Here is an 18580-nt window from a genome sequence, read left to right on the forward strand (position 1 = left end):
GAGTGGGTTGCCATTTCCTTCTCCACGGGATCTTCCTGACCCAGGGATCGAACCTGGGTCTCCCACATTGCGGGCAGATGCTTTACCATCTGAGCCACCAGGGAAGCTCTTTAAAATGTATAATTAGCTCAAAATAATGCCACAGTTCAGTTTGAAATAATTTGGATCAATACGTCTCTTGTATAGCTCTCCCTCTGATAAATCACCCCTCTACCCCCACTGCAATTGGCCTTTTTTCCCCTTGTAGGCAGAAAATATATGCTATCTGTACCATATATCTAAGTCTTTTAGCTTTTAAAAATTATACTGTTTTCGGAAAGATTGATTTTAGACAGAGTTGTTTCCATATCCTAGTGCGTAACCATCATCCTGGGATTTCTTTTCGTGTCTCACAGGTTACTGTGGCTTTCCTCGGATGCTGTGTTCATTTGTCATTTTTCCTAGACTCTGTGCTGAAAGTTCATTTTTAGGAAGGATGTCTGGAAAATAAACTTTTTTTATTTATTGCATGTTTGAATTTCCTGCTCTGGTTCTGATTCCATAAATGGGTTGAGTATAAAACTCTAGGTTCAAAATAACTTCTCACTTTTAAAGGCATCTCCCTATTGCTTTCTTGCATCCTAGCATTTCTAGCATTCTAGTTGCTGTTGTTTCTCATAACTTGTTAGATATTGTTTGGTGGAATTTTCTTTCTCTTTTTCCCCTTCTGTCCTTGTCTCTCTACTCCCTCCATCATCTCTGTCTTCTGCATCCCCCTTTTATGCTGTGATACATTGTATATACCTTTTGGTATGTAAAATGTACAACGTTTAAAGATAATGAAAAGGTAAACATTTATGACTCTACCAGCCAGCTTACAAAATTGTACTTTTCTAAATCTCTTGTTGTCTCTTCCCTTTTAATTTTTTTCCCCACCAGAGTATCACTGTTCTGAATTTGTGCCTTTCGTTGTGTTTAATATTTGTACACAGATGTAGGACTCTGTTAACACTGTGTTGAAATTCATCCATGTTCATGTGTATTTCTCTAATTCATTTTCAGTGCTGTATTTTATTCTCTGTATCTGTTGATGTACATTTGGGTTGTTACAAGGTTATTGTTATTGTGAATAATATTGCTTTCACATTCTTGGACATGGATGCATGAGTTTATCTAGGATATAAGTCTAGAATTGGAAAGCCTGCGTCTAAGGATGTATACAAATGTATAAATAAGGACATGCTGTTGTTTAAAATGATTGTATCAATTTATAGCAGTGCAGGGGAGGTCCAGTTGCTGCTCATTCTTCCTCATGCTGGATATTGTCAGACTTTTTCATTTTAGCAACTCTGGCAGGTATTTACTGACTCTCAGAATAGTTTTTAAGTTACCTATCCCTGTTGATTAGTGAAAGTAAGCACTTTTTTTTTGTATTGAATTTTTGGATAGGCTCCTATAATAGTTAGCTGTTTTGTTGTGCTTTTCATTTGTAGAATTTCTTTATATATCCCATATATGGGTTCTTTCTTTTTACATACTGTGGATATTGTCAGCTCTGGTTTGCTTTCACTTTCTCAATGGTTTATTTGGGTGGATATAGATTCTTGCCTTTGATATTGTCCAGGTTATCATTTTTAGCTTTTTATGGTTAGTGATTTTTGTGACCTTCCTTACTGCCTCACCGTCTCTTTTCTGCCTTTTGACTTTGGTTCCTCATTGCTTCTCTCTCTGGTTTTATAAAAGAACCTGGCTTCCAGACCCAGACAAGATGGTTGTTTTGAGACATTAGTCTGCCATCTTAATCAGTCAGCTTTCTGAATAAAGTCATATTCCTTGTCTTAAAAACTTGTCTCTCAGATTCATTGGCCTGTTGTGCGGTAAGCAGCGCGAGCTTGGACTGGGCAACAGGCTTCGTTGCTCTGAGGCATGTGAAATCTTTCCAATCCAGGGATCGAACCTGTGTCCTCTGCGTTAGCAGGCGAATCTTAACCATTGGACCACCAGGAAGTTTGCTCTGCCTATTTTAATATAATCCCTGGGCTAAGAATGGCTTCTACATTTAAAAATAATTGACAGAAAATTAAAAGAAAAATATTTCATGACAAGTGAACACATGAACTTTGAGTTTGTGTCCATAAATAAAATTTAATGTAACCGAGACACTCTCGTTTCTTTCTTGTCTTTTGAAGCTTTCACACTGTAATGGCAGAGTGGAGTACAGGCAGCTCTTGCTATGCACAGTTGTTGAGGACCTCGCTTCAGCACAGTAGTCCAAGGCTGTAAAAATGGCCATGCAGGGTGAAACTGCAAAGTATTAATAATCAGTGGGAGGGACTTCCCCAGTGGTCCAGGGGTTAAGAGTCTGCGCTTCCGCCGGATGGGGCACCTGGTTAGGAAACCAAGATCCCTGTGTGCCATGCAACAAGGCAAAAACAAATCTGTGTGAAAAATTATTGTGAACTTAAGAAACTTCTCTTGTTTCCTGTTATAAATGCATAGGGAAATGAAAAAAAAAAAGGAAAATGAATATATAGTACAGTGTAATTTAAAACATTAGAAACATTGAGAATTAAAATGTTTTCTTTCATAGTAAAAAGCTTATCAAGAGTTGCTCTCTTTTTGTGATATGACGTGGAATGGGCCTCTTCTCTCTGCCTTGGCAAGTTGTCCTGGTTTCTAAGTTTGGATCAGCTTCCCACATTGTTTGCTTTGTGTTTTCAATGTCACAATGTGCCTTTGAGAATTGTTTTAATGTGAAATATCTTGCCTGTGTCACTTCCTCTTGGACATCCTCATCTTTTTCACCAAAATACATAGATGAACTCACCTTTACTATGTTCCTCTGACTGCATGTACAGACTCTTTGGAGGGACTGTAGAGTCTGCACTCCCACAGTGAAGCTCTTGCTTCTATAACTCCATTCACATTCAATTTGAATTTCACTTCCAGTGTTACTCTTCTTTAGTTCTTTGCTGCACTTTCATTTTGACCAGTTCCCTCTTAAAGCTACCTTTTTTGTAAAATGTCACATGGGTTTATCACTGGTAGACGCGGCAACACAAGTTTATGCTTGAACTGAATAACAGATGCTCAGTCACAAGTCACTAACAAGCTTTGTGACGTGATAGGTCACTAATCTTGATGCACAAACTGTTATTCATGTAGTAATTTGTAGACTAAAGAGCTAGCCACAAATTTGTGCTTTATGCAGTTATTCACAGTTACTATACTGGAACTTGAACAGGTTGTTGAACTTATAATTTTTCACTACCATATTCTTGTCTGGTTTTGATATTGGGGTATATTACCAGTAATTATATAGTAATCACTAGCAAATACCTAAGGCACAGTGTTTAGGCACTGTTCTAACATTTTATGTATTAGCACATCCATAAGTAGTTAATTCTGTTATTCCCAACTTACATGTGAGGAAACTGAAGTAAAACAATTAAGAAACTTGCCCATGGTCACATAGATATTAAGTGATACAGATATTAAGATTGAATGTGGGAGACTCAGGTTTGATCCCTGGGTTGGGAAATTCCCCTGGAGAAGGAAATGGCAGCCCACTCCAGTACTGTTGCCTGGAAAATCCCATGGACGGAGGATTCTGGTAGGCTCCAGTCCATGGGCTCACAAAGAGTCACTAGTGAGCGACTTCACTTTCACTTTCTGGTAGTCCAGTGTGGATCCCGGCCTCTAACCTACTACATTACACTTATATACATTATACTTATATTAGTCTCATAAAATGAGTTGGAAAGCATTCTTTTTCTAATTTCTAGAGTTTGTGTTAGATCAGTACCTTAAATGTTTGGTAGAATACTATAAACCCTTTGTGGTGTGTGTCTGTATGTGTGTATGTATTTGGAAGATTTAAAAATAACTTTCAGTTTCTTTAACTGATTTCAGACTGTTGATGTTTTCTATTTATCATATTCTGAATCAGTTTTTGTTATATATACTGTTTTAGGAATTGATCTTTTTCATCTTCTCTTCAAATGTGTTATCATAGCCTTAATCTTTTTTTTTCTCTCTCCTGCATTTGTGATATTTTTCTTTTTCCTTCCTAAAATTGTTCATTTATTCCTTCTCTTCTTTTTTGAACAATCTTCCCAGAGGTTTGTTAACTTTGTTTTTTAGTTGCTGTATCGTGTCTGACTCTTCGGTGACCCCATGGGCTGTAGCCCATCAGGCTCCTCTGTCCATGGGACTTTCTAGGCAGGAGTACTGGAGTGAGTTCCCATTTCCTACTCCAGGGATCTTCCCATCCCAGGGATCGAACCTGCGTCTCCCACATTGGCAGGCGGGTTCTTTAGCACTGAGCCACCGGAGAAGCCCCTGTTAACTTTATTAGTCCTCAAAGAGGACTTTTACTTTGCTGTTCTATTCGTCTGTTTCCTTGTAGTTTATTTTTGTTTATGAGTTTATTTTCCTTCCTTTGATTTTACTGAGATTTATTTTTATCTAAGATATATGTTAACCAATTAATTTTATTCTTCTTTTCCTAATATAAGCACTTAAGACTAGGGACATTGCTTAAATTATCTTTTTAGGTATATTCCACAAACCTTGCTATGTAATATTTTTGGTATTATTCAGTTCTAAGTATTTTTTTCATTATTATTAAATGGTTTAATCTATGGGTTATTTGTAGTGTTTTCAAATTTCCTAATACATTAAAAAATTCAGGTTTTTATTTCTAATTTGTTCATATGTTTCATAAATGTGGAATACATAATAATTTTAAAAATAAGAGACATTTCCTAGTATACATTTATTTTAAAAAGAAAGTTTCATGAATGCTGGAAGAGAAAGTGTCTTCTCCACTGTACACGCTACTTTCCAGTGTAGTCTAGTAGTGAAACTTGTATATTGAATTGCTCAAAGCTAGTATGTTCTTGCTGATTTTTGTCTTGATGTGTCAGTTACTGGGAGAAGGTTTACAACGACATGCCCCTGTGAAGTTGGATTCATCTGTTTCTCCTCATTACGATCACTTTTATGTGTTTTTGAATATCTATGTTGTTAGATGGGAACAAGTTTGATATTTAATATTGATAAATCTTAGTGAATTAAAATCTCTGTCATTTTATTTCTACTAATAGTGTTTTTGCTTCGAGTCAGTTTTGTTGACAGTTATGCCTACACCAATCTGGTGCATTTTGTTATACACTTGAACCTTCTGTAGTAGATGCTGCTGGTGCCCTGTCTGGATTCCCTTAACCAGCCAGTGTCTCACTCAGCTAATGACTGCTTTGCGAGGGTTACAGTAACCCGGCCCCCTTACCTCTGGCTGGCGCTGACTCAGGGCTGCAGTTGGGCTCCACAGCTTCCCCAGGGAAGAGGCAGAGGCTGGATTCAGCGAAACCCAGTTTTACCTCCCTTCCCTCTCCTACCACTTTCTCCTGAGGGTACTCTCTCAGTTTATAAAAAATCACTGTTTCAGGCTTTGCTTTTATTAAACGGAATCTAAAGCGTCTACCATCTCAACAAGGGAGAACTTGATCTCTCTTTCTAGTGTTAAGTTGTACAAGTCCTGTTTTTTGTTTCATTTTGGTGAACTTCATCTTTAATATATTGGGTAGATTTTTTTTTTTTTTAATTGGGTAGATTTTTGTTTCAGTAGCTCTCAACTGTGGGCGTCCTTCAGAATTAACTCATTTTGAAATTGTTGGACTGTCTCTGATCCTGTGCCAGTGGCTTTTCACTTTAAATCAGATCTTTTCCTCTATTTCAGGTAAAATGTTAAAGGGTTCTGTTAAATAACTAAAAGGGTTCCTTTGACTTTTCATTTTACTTGTTTGGTTTTCACTTTATGTTAAAGGTAAGACATTTACCACCACTAAGGGTACTCTACAAAATGCCTACTAAGTACTCCCATAGAGTTGATGCCGTCTTCTTTCCTGCCCAGAAGACGGGAACTTCTGTGCTCCAGCACTGAGTCCGCGTCTAGGACCAGCAGTAGAAGAGCCAGCAGGCTCCTTGAGCTGGGTCGGTGTCGACCCCACCAGGAGCAGGCTTCGGATGATCCGGGACAAAGCACAGCCAGCAGAATGCCCGTGTGATAATGACGCCAAGAGCAGTCCCTTTTTATACTAGATGCCTAGGATAAAAGGTGCTTTCTTTTCCATCTTGAAACTCGGAGTTTCAAGGTGAACTCGGGAAGAGAGGCACACTGTGGATAAATAATTACAGAACTATGAGCACAAATCCCTGTTTCCTCTTGGTTCTGTCTTCGATTTCCCTTTACTTTCACTGACGTTTTATACAATAAAGTAGGAAATACCGTGGCTCTGAACTTCAGAGAGAAACTTCACTTAATGGAAGGGTTTTTCTTAAATAAAACAGTTCTCTAAAGCTAAGAACTGATCAGTTATGATTATTCCATCCAATATCCCTAACTGAAGTAGCTTAAAATTCTGTAGTATATTTATTACTCCCTGACAGAGACAGGTGAGCTGTTGCTATAGAGATTTAACATTTTACCGATTATAGAAGTTTTAATTTTTATATAGTGATGTTAACATGATGGTGGTAGCTGATCTCTTGAACAGAAAACAATTTGTTTTTGCCACATTGCATCACGTTGTGCTTTTCTAAAAGCAGAGAGCTATTTTTATTGCCCTGCCTAATAATGATAAGATGACCAGCCTGGAGAGCTGGCTTGTCTGGTTACTCCCTGTTAGCTTTCTTTTCATGATGACTGTGTCACAGGCCATGTTTGGAAAGTAGAAGAAATGAGGTGAATATTCTTCATTAGTGATGACCCTTCCACCTTGAATCTGTTCATTCTTTTTCCAGTTCTGAGTTTTGTAGCTTCGGCACCTCTAATTAATCTTAAAATAGGCGTGTTTTTCATTGTCTTCCATTTACCATTTTAGAGCTATATGTTTAGTTAACCCTGTGTTCTGTTGTCTTTTGTTGTTTTGGCCCATCTTCCGTGTAAAGTAAAGCACTAAGAGAAGATGTGCACGTTACTTAAACGGGGTCTTTCCCCTTCAGGACCTCGTAGTTTACAGGAGCTCCTGGTGTATACAGCTCACTCTAGTATAGATTAGACTGTACTGTCTGTTACAAGTACAGACAATGTATTAGTTCTGAATAGTACTGGAGAACAGATTCTAAAATGAAATCAGAGAAAAGGTGATAGATAGGATGTGGACCTCAATTGTAAGACTAACAAAGAGGAAGTAAAGACAATTGGAAGTGTGGAGAGCAATATGAGCCAGGGTATGCACTGATAGCATCAGTGGTCTGCTTGTAAAATGGCTGAAATATATGTAGAGACCCAAGTGGAAAACTGCTGATGGTTGTAGTAGGTGGTAGAACTGGGTCCCCTCAGATTGTGTGGCCTTGATATCATGCTAAGAAGTTTGGTTTTATTTTTAAATAAGTGTTGGAGTCCTCTTCAGTCAACCAGTATATTTTCCTGATATTCAGGTCTTTTGCCAACTGCCTTCATCCTTTAAGAAGGAAAAGTAGGGCAAACAAATTAATTTTGAAGTGTCGTGATATCACTGTAAAATTTCCAGATTTTGCCAGTTTTGTCACACGATGCGTCTGTGTCTGGTATTCTCAGGATCGCCTCTTAGCCTGATCCTTAACCCCAGTTTCATTTACAAGGGATTTGTTTTCTCTGGTTCTTTGTCATCTGTTAAAGTGAGGAACTTGAATCCTAGGTTAGTTGAACTGTTTTTTTTTTTTCCAACTAGTTGTTTTTTAAAAAAGCCTTGAGAGGTCTTAAATGTTTAGAGATAGTTTTTGGATAAGTATAAGGAAACTCTGGCTGTTTTTGTGCTGCTAGGCTGAGGTTAAGTTAATTGGGACGAATAGTAAAGGTTTAAAAAATGCTTTCTCTTTTTCAAAAATTTGGGGGCATTAGGTATTGAGAATCATGTTAAGGTTCACCCTTCTTTTAGACAAATTGAGAGAAACATTTGCTCTTGAGGATGGTTACAACAGAAATGGTAAGTGCTGTGTCATTGTCCTCTCTTGTTTTGGCGCACATAACTAGTCTTCAGCAGGCATCATGCTGTCTGTATCACGTGGCTAACAGTGGGAGGTATCTGGTGTAGATTCTTCTTGGGGAAATAGATTTAAATTTACTTGGATAGAAATGTAAAGCACCTGCTGGTGCTTGTTTAGAGACCCAAAGTGCATTCAATCAGGACGGAATATAAGCTGCCTGGATAGTTCCTGTAAGTAAGCAAGCGAGGCTTTCTTACCTTCAGCCTCATGCTGCGAGGTCTTAGTTATGTGAATATGTGTGTGCATGTGTGTGCAGGGGTTTTATATTTACAGGACAAGGCTCCCCAAAATAGCAGTGCAAAAAGGAATTCTTTGCTGTGGGGACTGCATGGAAGTAATATGAATCAGTGTGTTCTTTCATACAGGAATGTCACTGGGTGATGCCCTCAGCTATTCTAGTAATCAAGGACGCTCTCCTGTTGCTAATCCTATGATGAACAGGACAAATGGTGGTGATGAACAGAACCTCGCCAAGCCTGGAAATTCCATCAGTTCGTCATAGTACAGCTGTTGTCCTTAGTGCGTGGGGAGGCACCTGGGGGTGGAAAATTAATATATTCCACAGCGGGGGTTGGAGTTTATTGCTCAGGACAGTTAAGATGTTGCTGAGCTGTCTGTTGCCATTTCCAGCCTGGTTCTGGGGAGGAGCAGGAGAAATTCGCTTTAGCCTCAGCGGTCATACGTGCCTGCAAGCTTCGTAAAGACCTCTTTTGTCGTTGTTGTTCAGTCACTCAGTCGTGTCCGACTGTTTGTGACCCCATGGACTGCAGCACGCCAGGCTTCCGTGTCCTCCACTGTCTCTTGGACTCTGCTCAAACCCGTGTCCATAAAGAGTTGGTTTTACTTCAAAAGAAATAGTTTTGATTGAAAGTATAAATCAGAGTTTTCAAGTTAAATAAGTTAAAAACAGAGCACAGCCACCAGACAGGGTTCAGCTTGATGTGTAATAGACCTCTGAAAGAAATTCACTGAAACAAATCTGAGGAATCAAGTCCCCATTTAGTAACTGAAAGCTTGCTGCTGCTCAGTCGCTTTAGTCATGTCCGACTCTGTGACCCCATAGACGGCAGCCCACCAGGCTCCCCCGTCCCTGGGATTCTCCAGGCAAGAACACTGGAGTGGGTTGACATTTCCTTCTCCAATGCATGAAGTGAAAAGTGAAAGTGAAGTCGCTCAGTCGTGTCCGACTCTTAGCGACCCCATGGACTGCAGTCTACCAGCCTCCTCTGTCCATGGGATTTTCCAGGCAAGAGTACTGCAGTGGGGTGCCGTTGCCTTCTCCGGAAAGCTTGCTAGGCAAACCAAAAAAATTTCATGTTGAATATGAAATCTTAATGATTCAGACTATACCTTTCACCTTGTCAGATTATAAATGATCCCTGGGACTTTCTGGGATGCTGGGTTTCTTCCAAGCCTGAGGAACAAGCCCTGCATTTTGGCCACAGCACTCTCTTGGGATGGCAGCTTAGTGCTGGCTTCAGAATTCTCTGTCATGCAAAAAAAAAAAAAAGGGAAGAAGAAAATATTAGCCCACATATCTTTACAGTTCCATTTCTTGTCCACAACTCACCCCTCCACTCCCACCGCCTACTAAACAGGACAGAATATCAATCATGGAGACAATTTAAGTGAGTATTATGAACAGTCTCCTATGGGGAAGAGTTATTATTAAATGTTTCTTTATTAAATTGGTTATTTGAAACTCAGTGCATTTCCCTTAGATAAACAGTATTATAAGTGATGATTAATTTTGGTTCTAAACTAATCCAAATTACTGAGAAGAAAGCATCTTCCTTTTTTCTAAAACTGACAGACAGAAGGAGTATTTCAAAAGGTCTCTGAGCTTGCCTTTGGCGTTCCTCTCTTCCTTTTACCTCCCAGGGCCTCTGGGCCCATCTGTATACCTTCTCCCTACTTGGTCACCTTATCCAATCTGCTTTATTCCCTGAAGTATTCCATGTCGCTACATTATATTTCTTCCTTTTTACCCTAAAACCAGAAACTCAGACACTTTCATTGAAATTTATCTCAGGGATTGAGAGGGAACCTAACTTGATCACTAAATTCACACAAAGCGGAATGATGGCCCTTCAAAGGGTGTACGTCCCCTTATGCTCCTTTAAATTGTGAAATAGGGTTCTGTACTTCTAAAAAGAGAATGCTAGCTGCTGCAAGTGAATCTTAGTAGAAGTTTGGCTAATGTGACCAAGTGAAATGAAAATGCAGTGGTTATGAGAAGTGTCTGAGTATGTTGGTGGGAATTAGGCTTCTGTTCTTCCTTTTCATGAGTTTTCTTCCTCTAGTTTCAAAGTTTAGCACCTTTTAGGGGCTGGGATGGGGAGAAAAGTAGGGGAGGACAGAGGCAGCAACAGGCCATTTGCAAACTAGAATGCTAATTTCTCAGCAGACAACCAGACAGAAAGTACACAGATCTTAACTGAGTGACTATAGGTAAGACTAACCTAAATCTCTGGGAGCTTGAAAAGTTATCCATACTTCTGTGCATTTAAATTATATATGAACACTATTTAATCTGTATAGACCTAGAAAATATTGAGTCCGGTAATTAATTCCAGAGTTTGTGATCTGAAGTAAACCATACAGAAGAGAAGGTGCTTGTGACTTCATCATATATTCTTATTTACTCTTTATGAGCACATAGCTATTAATAGTAAGGCTAGTCAAGAGACAAAAATTGTCTTCTGTGCTTCATCATCATGTCCTGTCGTTTCCTCTTGCTTTGGTTTACCTAGGTATTTTCAAAATCCTCACTAGATAATTTCATGTCAGGCATGTAATCAGAATGAAGATCAGATGTCCGGAGTGCTGTGTTTGAAAACGGTGTGCTTTGGTGCCTGGTTAAATAATATGGGGCTTATTTTCTGGCAGAGTGGTGTCACATCTCCTTTGATGTTAGCCAGAACTGGGTGGAGTTTCTTAAGCTGCAGTGGGATTTGCTCAAGCAGGGCTCTGTGCACTGGGGAGTTGGTTTCTAGTCTTTCTCTTTGCCAAAAGGCTTTTGCCTTTTTAAATAAACCTGAACCCAGTTATAATTGAGAGTACTTGATGTATAAAATAATAGTCACACGGAGTGATGAAAGTGAATTATAAGTGATGAAAGTGAATTATAAGTAGTTTATCGAATAGTCAACCTCAGGAATTGTTTCACACACCACTCTCATTTTACAGCCTAAGGAACTCAACCCCGGAAGGTGACCCACTCAAAGCCAAACTGAGAATCAGACTGAACTAGTGAAGCACGGAAATGTCTTCACATTTCCATAAGAAAAAAAACCAGCTTTTTTTAAATCTCCTGTTAGCAAAGTCATTCAAAGTTAACAGTATAAGCAACTATATTCAGTATTTTGAAATAACCTATAAAGGAAAATAATCTGAAAAAGAATATATGTGTGTGTGTTTATATATATATATATATAAAACTGAATCACTTTGCTGTACACTTGGAACATTGTAAATCTACTATCAGATCAGATCAGATCAGATCAGTCGTTCAGTCGTGTCCAACTCTTTGTGACCCCATGAATCGCAGCACTCCAGGCCTCCCTGTCCGTCACCATCTCCCGAAGTTCACTCAGACTCATGTCCATCGAGTCAGTGATGCCATCCAGCCATCTCACCCTCTGTCATCCCCTTCTCCTCCTGCCCCCAATCCCTCCCAGCATCAGAGTCTTTTCCAATGAGTCAACTCTTCCCATGAGGTGGCCAAAGTACTGGAGTTTCAGCTTTAGCATCATTCCTTCCAAAGAAATCCCAGGGCTGATCTCCTTCAGAATGGACTGGTTGGATGTCCTTGCAGTCCAAGGGACTCTCAAGAGTCTTCTCCAACACCACAGTTCAAAAGCATCAATTCTTCGGCGCTCAGCTTTCTTCACAGTCCAACTCTCGCATCCATACATGACCACTGGAAAAACCATAGCCTTGACTAGACGGACCTTTGTTGGCAAAGTAAGGTCTCTGCTTTTGAATATGCTATCTAGGTTGGTCATAACTTTCCTTCCAAGGAGTAAGCGTCTTTTAATTTCATGGCTGCAGTCACCATCTGCAGTGATTTTGGAGCCCCAAAAAATAAAGTCTGACACTGTTTCCCCATCTATTTCCCGTGAAGGGATGGGACCAGATGCCATGATCTTCGTTTTCTGAATGTTGAGCTCTAAGCCAACTTTTTCACTCTCCTCTTTGACTCTCATCAATTTTAAAAGTCCAAACTCAGATAAGTTTCTCTATTATCTATACAGATAGAAGAAGAAAAGCATAAATAGCCAATGTGAGATAATTTTTTTAAATGTAGATACTTCTCATTCCCAAGAATATGTCTTTGGATTTTCTTGAGTATCCATATTAGAGAAGGACACTGTGAGTAAATATTAAGTGACCTTAGATGTTTCTGTATGTGTTGGATGACATTCATTCATGAGCTTCTTAAGATCAATTTTGGAGCACTTGCAGAACTAGCTTAACAGATTTGTAGAACACCTAAGGAATTTATTATACATGTTTTAGAGTAGAATAATTATAACTGAATAATTTTCTCTTTATTAAAAACTGGGCCTTTTGGGCTAAAAGCCAGTATTTTCACTTCTACTGGCTAGTATTGCCTTTACAGAGTCATTTTCCGTAAGTATATTGTGTGTGTGTTTAAATCATACTTCTATTTATATGTGATGACATGAAAAGGATAGCTAAACTGTGTTGAAAGGCAGATGCTGGGTGGTTGGCTGCACGACCCTCCCACTTTCCAGCGGTCAGATTTTCTATCAATTTTACCCTCTTAAGCTGAATGTAAGCTGCTATTCATATTCCGTAAACCACACATCAGCCTAGAAAATGGTTTGGGAGGTTGCAAGGCAGGGAGGAGAGTAAGATTACAGTGAATAAAAAGCTGCCGTTTGAGAATCTGCACTCAGATATATGAGGTTTAAAAGGTTTTGCTGTTTTTGTGTTTTCACCAGTGTCCTAAATCAGGGAAAGTTTGAGTAGATTGCATGAAGTATTATAGAAAAATAGATCTGTTGGGCTCTTACTGTATATTTTTAAAGATGGTACAGGTGTTCTTACAAGGTCTCTTTGACTAAGAAACTGTTTAATTATAGACATCCCTTATTGTTTTTTGCTCTGTTTAACAGCTTTCAAAGGCTAACTGTAATGATAGTTACCATAAATAGAAAAGAGAAAGGCGGTTCCTTTTTATGGAACCTTTGACATTCATCAGGCCTTTACAAAATTCCTTTTTCTTTGTGGCTGTGCTGTGCGGCATGGAGAGTCTTAGTTCCCTCACCAGGGGTTTAACCCACCCCTGGCAGTGAAAGTGAAAGTCCTCTGGACTGCCAGGGACTTCCCATATACTTTTTTTTTTTACACCAGTGTGTTTGTGTACATTTATGTATATAAGATTTTTGTTTAACTTTAAAAAAAAAATGCTTTTATTTATCTATTTATTTATGGCTGTGCTGAGTCTTTGTTGCTGCGAGTATTTTTCTCTAGTTGCGGCAAGCAGGAGAAGGGGCTCCTCACTGTGGTTGCCTCTTTCGTTGCGGAGCACGGGCTCTAGGCTGGGCGGGTTTCAGTAGTAGGGCTCGGTAGTTGTGACTCCTGGGCTCCATCAACAGTTGTGGCCCACAGGCCTAGTTGCTTCACAGCCTGTGGGATCTTCCCAGATCAGGGGTTGAACCTATGTCTCCTGCACCTGCAGGCAGATTCTTCACTACTGAGCCACCAGGGAAACCCTCCCATATACTTTTTAGTTTTAGGTTATGTTTAAAAATTGAAAGCTTGGTTGGTGTTCTGTAAAGATAGTAACGTACATGACCACAGAGGGAGACTGCCTTCTCTAGCTAATTCAGGGAACATGCCTGCCTTGTTCATGCCAGCAGGGCCAAGTGTAGCTTGGTTGACCAAGTCCTTTAGAAGTGATTCATGAAGCAGTATTTTTTTTTTTTTCTTTTTTTTTTTAAATTTAATTTAATTTTTAAACTTTACATAATTGTATTAGTTTTGCCAAATATCAAAATGAATCTATCACAGGTATACATGTGCTCCCCATCCTGAACCCTCCTCCCTCCTCCCTCCCCATACCATCCCTCTGGGTCGTCCCAGTGCACTAGCCCCAAGCATCCAGTATCGTGCATTGAACCTGGACTGGCATCTCGTTTCATACATGATATTTTACATGTTTCAATGCCATTGGAAGATTTGGGAGAATGGCATTGAAACATGAAGCAGTATTTATCCTTACAAGATAAGGCCCAGGTTCCTAGTCTCTGGTAAGGAAAAGTGATTTCACTTGCCTGATAGTACTTAACCTTTTTTTAAAATAAAATGGGAATGTAACCTAATCTGACCTTGTTTTGTATGTATTTTTACCCTGGTGGCTCAGTTGGTAAAGAATCCGTCTGCAGTGCAGGAGACCTGGTTTTGATCCTGGGTTAGGAAGACCCCCTGGAGATGGGAATGGCTACCCCAGTATCCTGGCCTCAAGAATTCCATGGACTGTATGTATAGTCCATGGGGTCGCAAACAGTAGGACACGACTGAGCCACTTTCACTTTCATTTTAAGAATTACTCTGCACATGATTTGGAAATTAAGATAAATGGAATAGTTAAAAGGGTTTTGAAGACTTGAAATCAAAAGACCTGATTTGAATTCTTATGGCTAATAAACTTGGATAAATAGAGGGGTCTTTTTTGCCCTTCACTTTTATTTTTGTTGAAAAGGACAGAGTGACACTTGCTCTGTTTACCTCCCAGGATGTGAGGAAAAGAGTTTACTTTGGGTAAGACAGTCTGTTACTGGGCTTTGATTTTCCATTCTATAAAATGGGAGAGTCTCTTTTAGCTTGAAAACTTTGCATTTTAATTCCATGTTTGTTTAAAACAATGACGAGAGTTTCTAGGAATGCTTTCTCTTTGGCGCTGCTCATCACGTGAAACCTTTTTCCCCATTCACCAGGCAGTTGCAGTGGTGCAGAATGGCTGACCTCAGTCTTGCAGATGCGTTAACAGAGCCGTCTCCAGAAATTGAGGAAGAGATAAAACGGGACTTTATTGCCACATTGGAGGCAGAGGCCTTTGATGACGTTGTGGGAGAAACTGTTGGAAAAACAGACTATATTCCTCTCCTGGATGTTGATGAAAAAACCGGGAGTTCGGAGTCAAAGAAGAAACCATGCTCAGACACTAGCCAGGTTGAAGGTAAGTAATTAAACTGGACATATAGGTTCAGAAAGTAGGTTAGGGACTACACTTTGGGTCAAATCTTACAGACTTTTGAGGAGACTAAACTGAGTTTTTAAGTATAAGCACTTTCTCTTTATCTACATTTCTTAGAAACCAAGGAGGTAGGTTCATCACCTTTTACTGGAATATGTATTCTTCAGGCTGTAGATTACTCTTAACCTTCTATTAACCCTTAAGTTTCTTCTGTAATGTCTCAACTACTGTATAATCTGCTTATTAATTTGCTAAATTAAACTGCCTGCTATGCCTTTTCTTTGAAAGTAGCTTTGCAAAGTTAGATACTTTATATTTATACCAAGACTTAATTTGGATGCCACCTGTCTTTGTGAGTAATCCTAGGTCAGGATTAAAAAATGGATTAAACCCTTTAAAAGAGATTTGCTACCTTTATATATTGCTGGATCAAATTTGCTAACATTTGATTGAGGATTTTTGTATTTATGTGCATGTGGGATATTGGTCTGTTTTCTTGTAAGGCCTTTGTCTGATTTTGAAATTGAGGTCATGTTGACATCATAAAGTGAGTTGGGAAGTGTTCCCTCCTAATTCGGTTTTCTAGAACGGTTTGTGTTGAATTGATTTTTTCTTTAACGTTTGACAGGTTTTGTCAGTGAAGCCATCTGGACCTGGAGTTTTCTTTGTCAACTTTTTGACTAAGAATTCAGTTCCTTTAAGAAATAGAGAGCAGTACATGTTTTCTCTTCTCAAGTGAGCTTTGGTGGTTTGTATCTTTCAAGAAATTGGTCTGTTTCCTCTAAGTCATTGAATTAATGGAGATAAAATTGTAGTATTACCATATTCTTCTAATGTCGAGGATCTCTTGTCATGTCCTCTCTTTCATTATGAAAATTTGTTTCCTCTTTTCCCTTGAGGAGTCTAGATACTAGTTTATTAGTTATTTTTTATTTTTAAAGATCCAGCTTTTGGCTTCATTGGTGTTTTGTTTTTTTTTTCAGGTATGCAACATAATGTCAATATTTGTATGTATTGTGAAATGATCACCATAAGTCTAGTTAACATCCATTACCACATATAGTTATACCTTCTCTTCCCCATGTGATGAGAATTTCTAAGGTCTGTTCTCTCAGCAACTTTCAAATATAGTACAGTGTTATTATTAGCTATAAAAACTATGCTGTACGTTGTATCCTCGGGATTTATTTATTTTACTAGAAGTTTATACCTTTTGAATTCCTTTCACCCATTTCCCACCCACTCCCCACCTCTGGCAACCACATAAAATAGGCTTTTAATGTTATATATTTCTCTCTAATCCTAGTTGTAGATGTGTCCCATAGATTTTGATATGTTTTTTATTTTCATTCAGTTCAAACATTTTCTATTTTGCCTTATGAATTCCTCTTCAGTCTATCAGTTATTTAGAAGTATGTTAATTTCTCAATATTTAGGGTGTTTTTTTTTTTTAATGTCAGTGAAGTACAGTTGGTTGATAGTGTTATTCAGGTTTTTCATATCCTTGCCTACTCTATATTTACTTGTTCTCATGACTTGAGAAAGATACTGAAGTTTTGATGTAGTTTTGTGGGTTCTTCTCCCTGCAGTTCTGTCAGTTTCTGTTGCATGTTGTTTGAAGACCTGTCGTCATGTGCGTATGTATTTACACTGTTAAGTCTCCTTGATGCACTGACCTCTTACTGTCTCTCTTTGTTCCTGGTAATTTTCTTTTCTCTGCATTTTAATTTTCATCTTGCATTAATGTAACCACTCTAGTTTCCTTAGGTAGTGTTTGCTTGGTATGTCTAACTGCTTCCTTTCACTTTCAACAGGTTTCTTTTTTAATATTTACTAATAATGGGTTGCTTAGAATATAGATGGTTCTTGCTTTTTTAATCTAACCTGAAGAACTCTTATCTTTTAGTTGATGTGTTAGACTATTTATTGAAATACCTGATGTGATTATTAATACGGTTGGATTTAATCTGTCAGTTTGTTGTTTTCTGTTTCTTCCATCTGTTCTTCAGTCTGATTTTCTTTTTCTGTCTGCTTTTGGATGAATTGAATGTTTTTATGATACTGTTTTAACTCCAGTATTGTCTGGAGAATACAGAAATACACAAATCTATGTAACAGTAAATTATCTCACCTTTTTTAATTTTGAAAAACAAACCTTAAGTTTTGGAAGGTTATTTTTTGCTAGGTGTCGTATTCTGTGTTACTCTTTTCTTTCAGTAACTTAAAGGAAAATTAGTCTTCCTACTTGTAGTTTCCGATAAGAAGTCTGTTAGAATTTTGATAGTTATTCTTTTATTCCCTTCTTCTGGCTGCCTTCAAGGTTTTATCTTGATCTTGGGTTTTTAGCAGCTTGAATATGTTGTGTTTAGGTGGTAAATACCTTTAATAAACACCTTTTCAGTTCAGTTCAGTTCAGTCGCTGAGTCGTGCCCGACTGTTTGCGACCCCATGAATCACAGCTCGCCAGGCCTCCCTGTCCATCATCAACTCCCGGAGTTCACCCAAACTCACATCCATCGAGTTGGTGATGCCATCCAGCCATCTCATCCTCCGCCATCCCCTTCTCCTCCTGCCCCCAGTCCCTCCCAGCATGAGTCTTTTCCAGTGAGTCAACTCTTCACATGAGGTGGCCAAAGTATTGGAGTTTCAGCTTTAGCATCATTCCTTCCAAAGAAATCCCAGGGCTGATCTCCTTCAGAATGGACTGGTTGGATCTCCTTGCAGTCCAAGGGACTCTCAAGAGTCTTCTCCAACACCACAGTTCAGAAGCATCAATTCTTCGGCGCTCAGCTTTCTTTATAGTCCAACGCTCACATCCATACATGACCACAGGAAAAACCATAGCCTTGACTAGACAGACCTTAGTTGGCAAAGTAATGTCTCTGCTTTTGAATATGCTATCTAGGTTGGTCATAACTTTCCTTCCAAGGAGTAAGCGTCTTTTAATTTCATGGCTGCAGTCACCATCTGCATTGATTTTGGAGCCCCCAAAAATAAAGTCTGACACTGTTTCCACTGTTTCCCCATCTATTTGCCATGAAGTGATGGGACCAGATGCCATGATCTTCGTTTTCTGAATGTTGAGCTTTAAGCCAACTTTTTCACTCTCCTCTTTTACTTTCATCAACAGGCTTTTTAGTTTAAAAAAGGTATTTCTTTGTCTGCACCCGGTCTTAGTTGTGGCAGGCTCTTTCAGTTGTGGCATGCGAACTCCTGGGTGTGGCCTGTGAGACCAGGGATCAGACCCTAGAGCATTGAACCTCGACGTCTTAGCACTGGACCGCAGGGGAGCCCTAGCTGAGGTTTTGCCTTCCTGGCACTCGCTGAGCTTGTTCTCTGCTT

General features: G+C 39.0%; 1 protein-coding gene across 1 annotated transcript in view; it reads left to right on the forward strand.

The window, feature by feature from the left end:
* Positions 1-18580, forward strand: part of MAP4 (microtubule associated protein 4) — a 151994-nt gene that overhangs the window by 42531 nt on the left and 90883 nt on the right. Inside the window, 1 exon segment of the mRNA XM_070776772.1 lies at positions 14979-15220. Within this exon segment, the coding sequence (XP_070632873.1) occupies positions 14998-15220 (223 nt within the window). The 5' untranslated portion in view covers positions 14979-14997.

Source organism: Bos indicus, chromosome 22 (genome assembly GCF_029378745.1).
Source record: "Bos indicus isolate NIAB-ARS_2022 breed Sahiwal x Tharparkar chromosome 22, NIAB-ARS_B.indTharparkar_mat_pri_1.0, whole genome shotgun sequence".
In the NCBI taxonomy this organism is placed as follows: Eukaryota; Metazoa; Chordata; class Mammalia; order Artiodactyla; family Bovidae; genus Bos; species Bos indicus.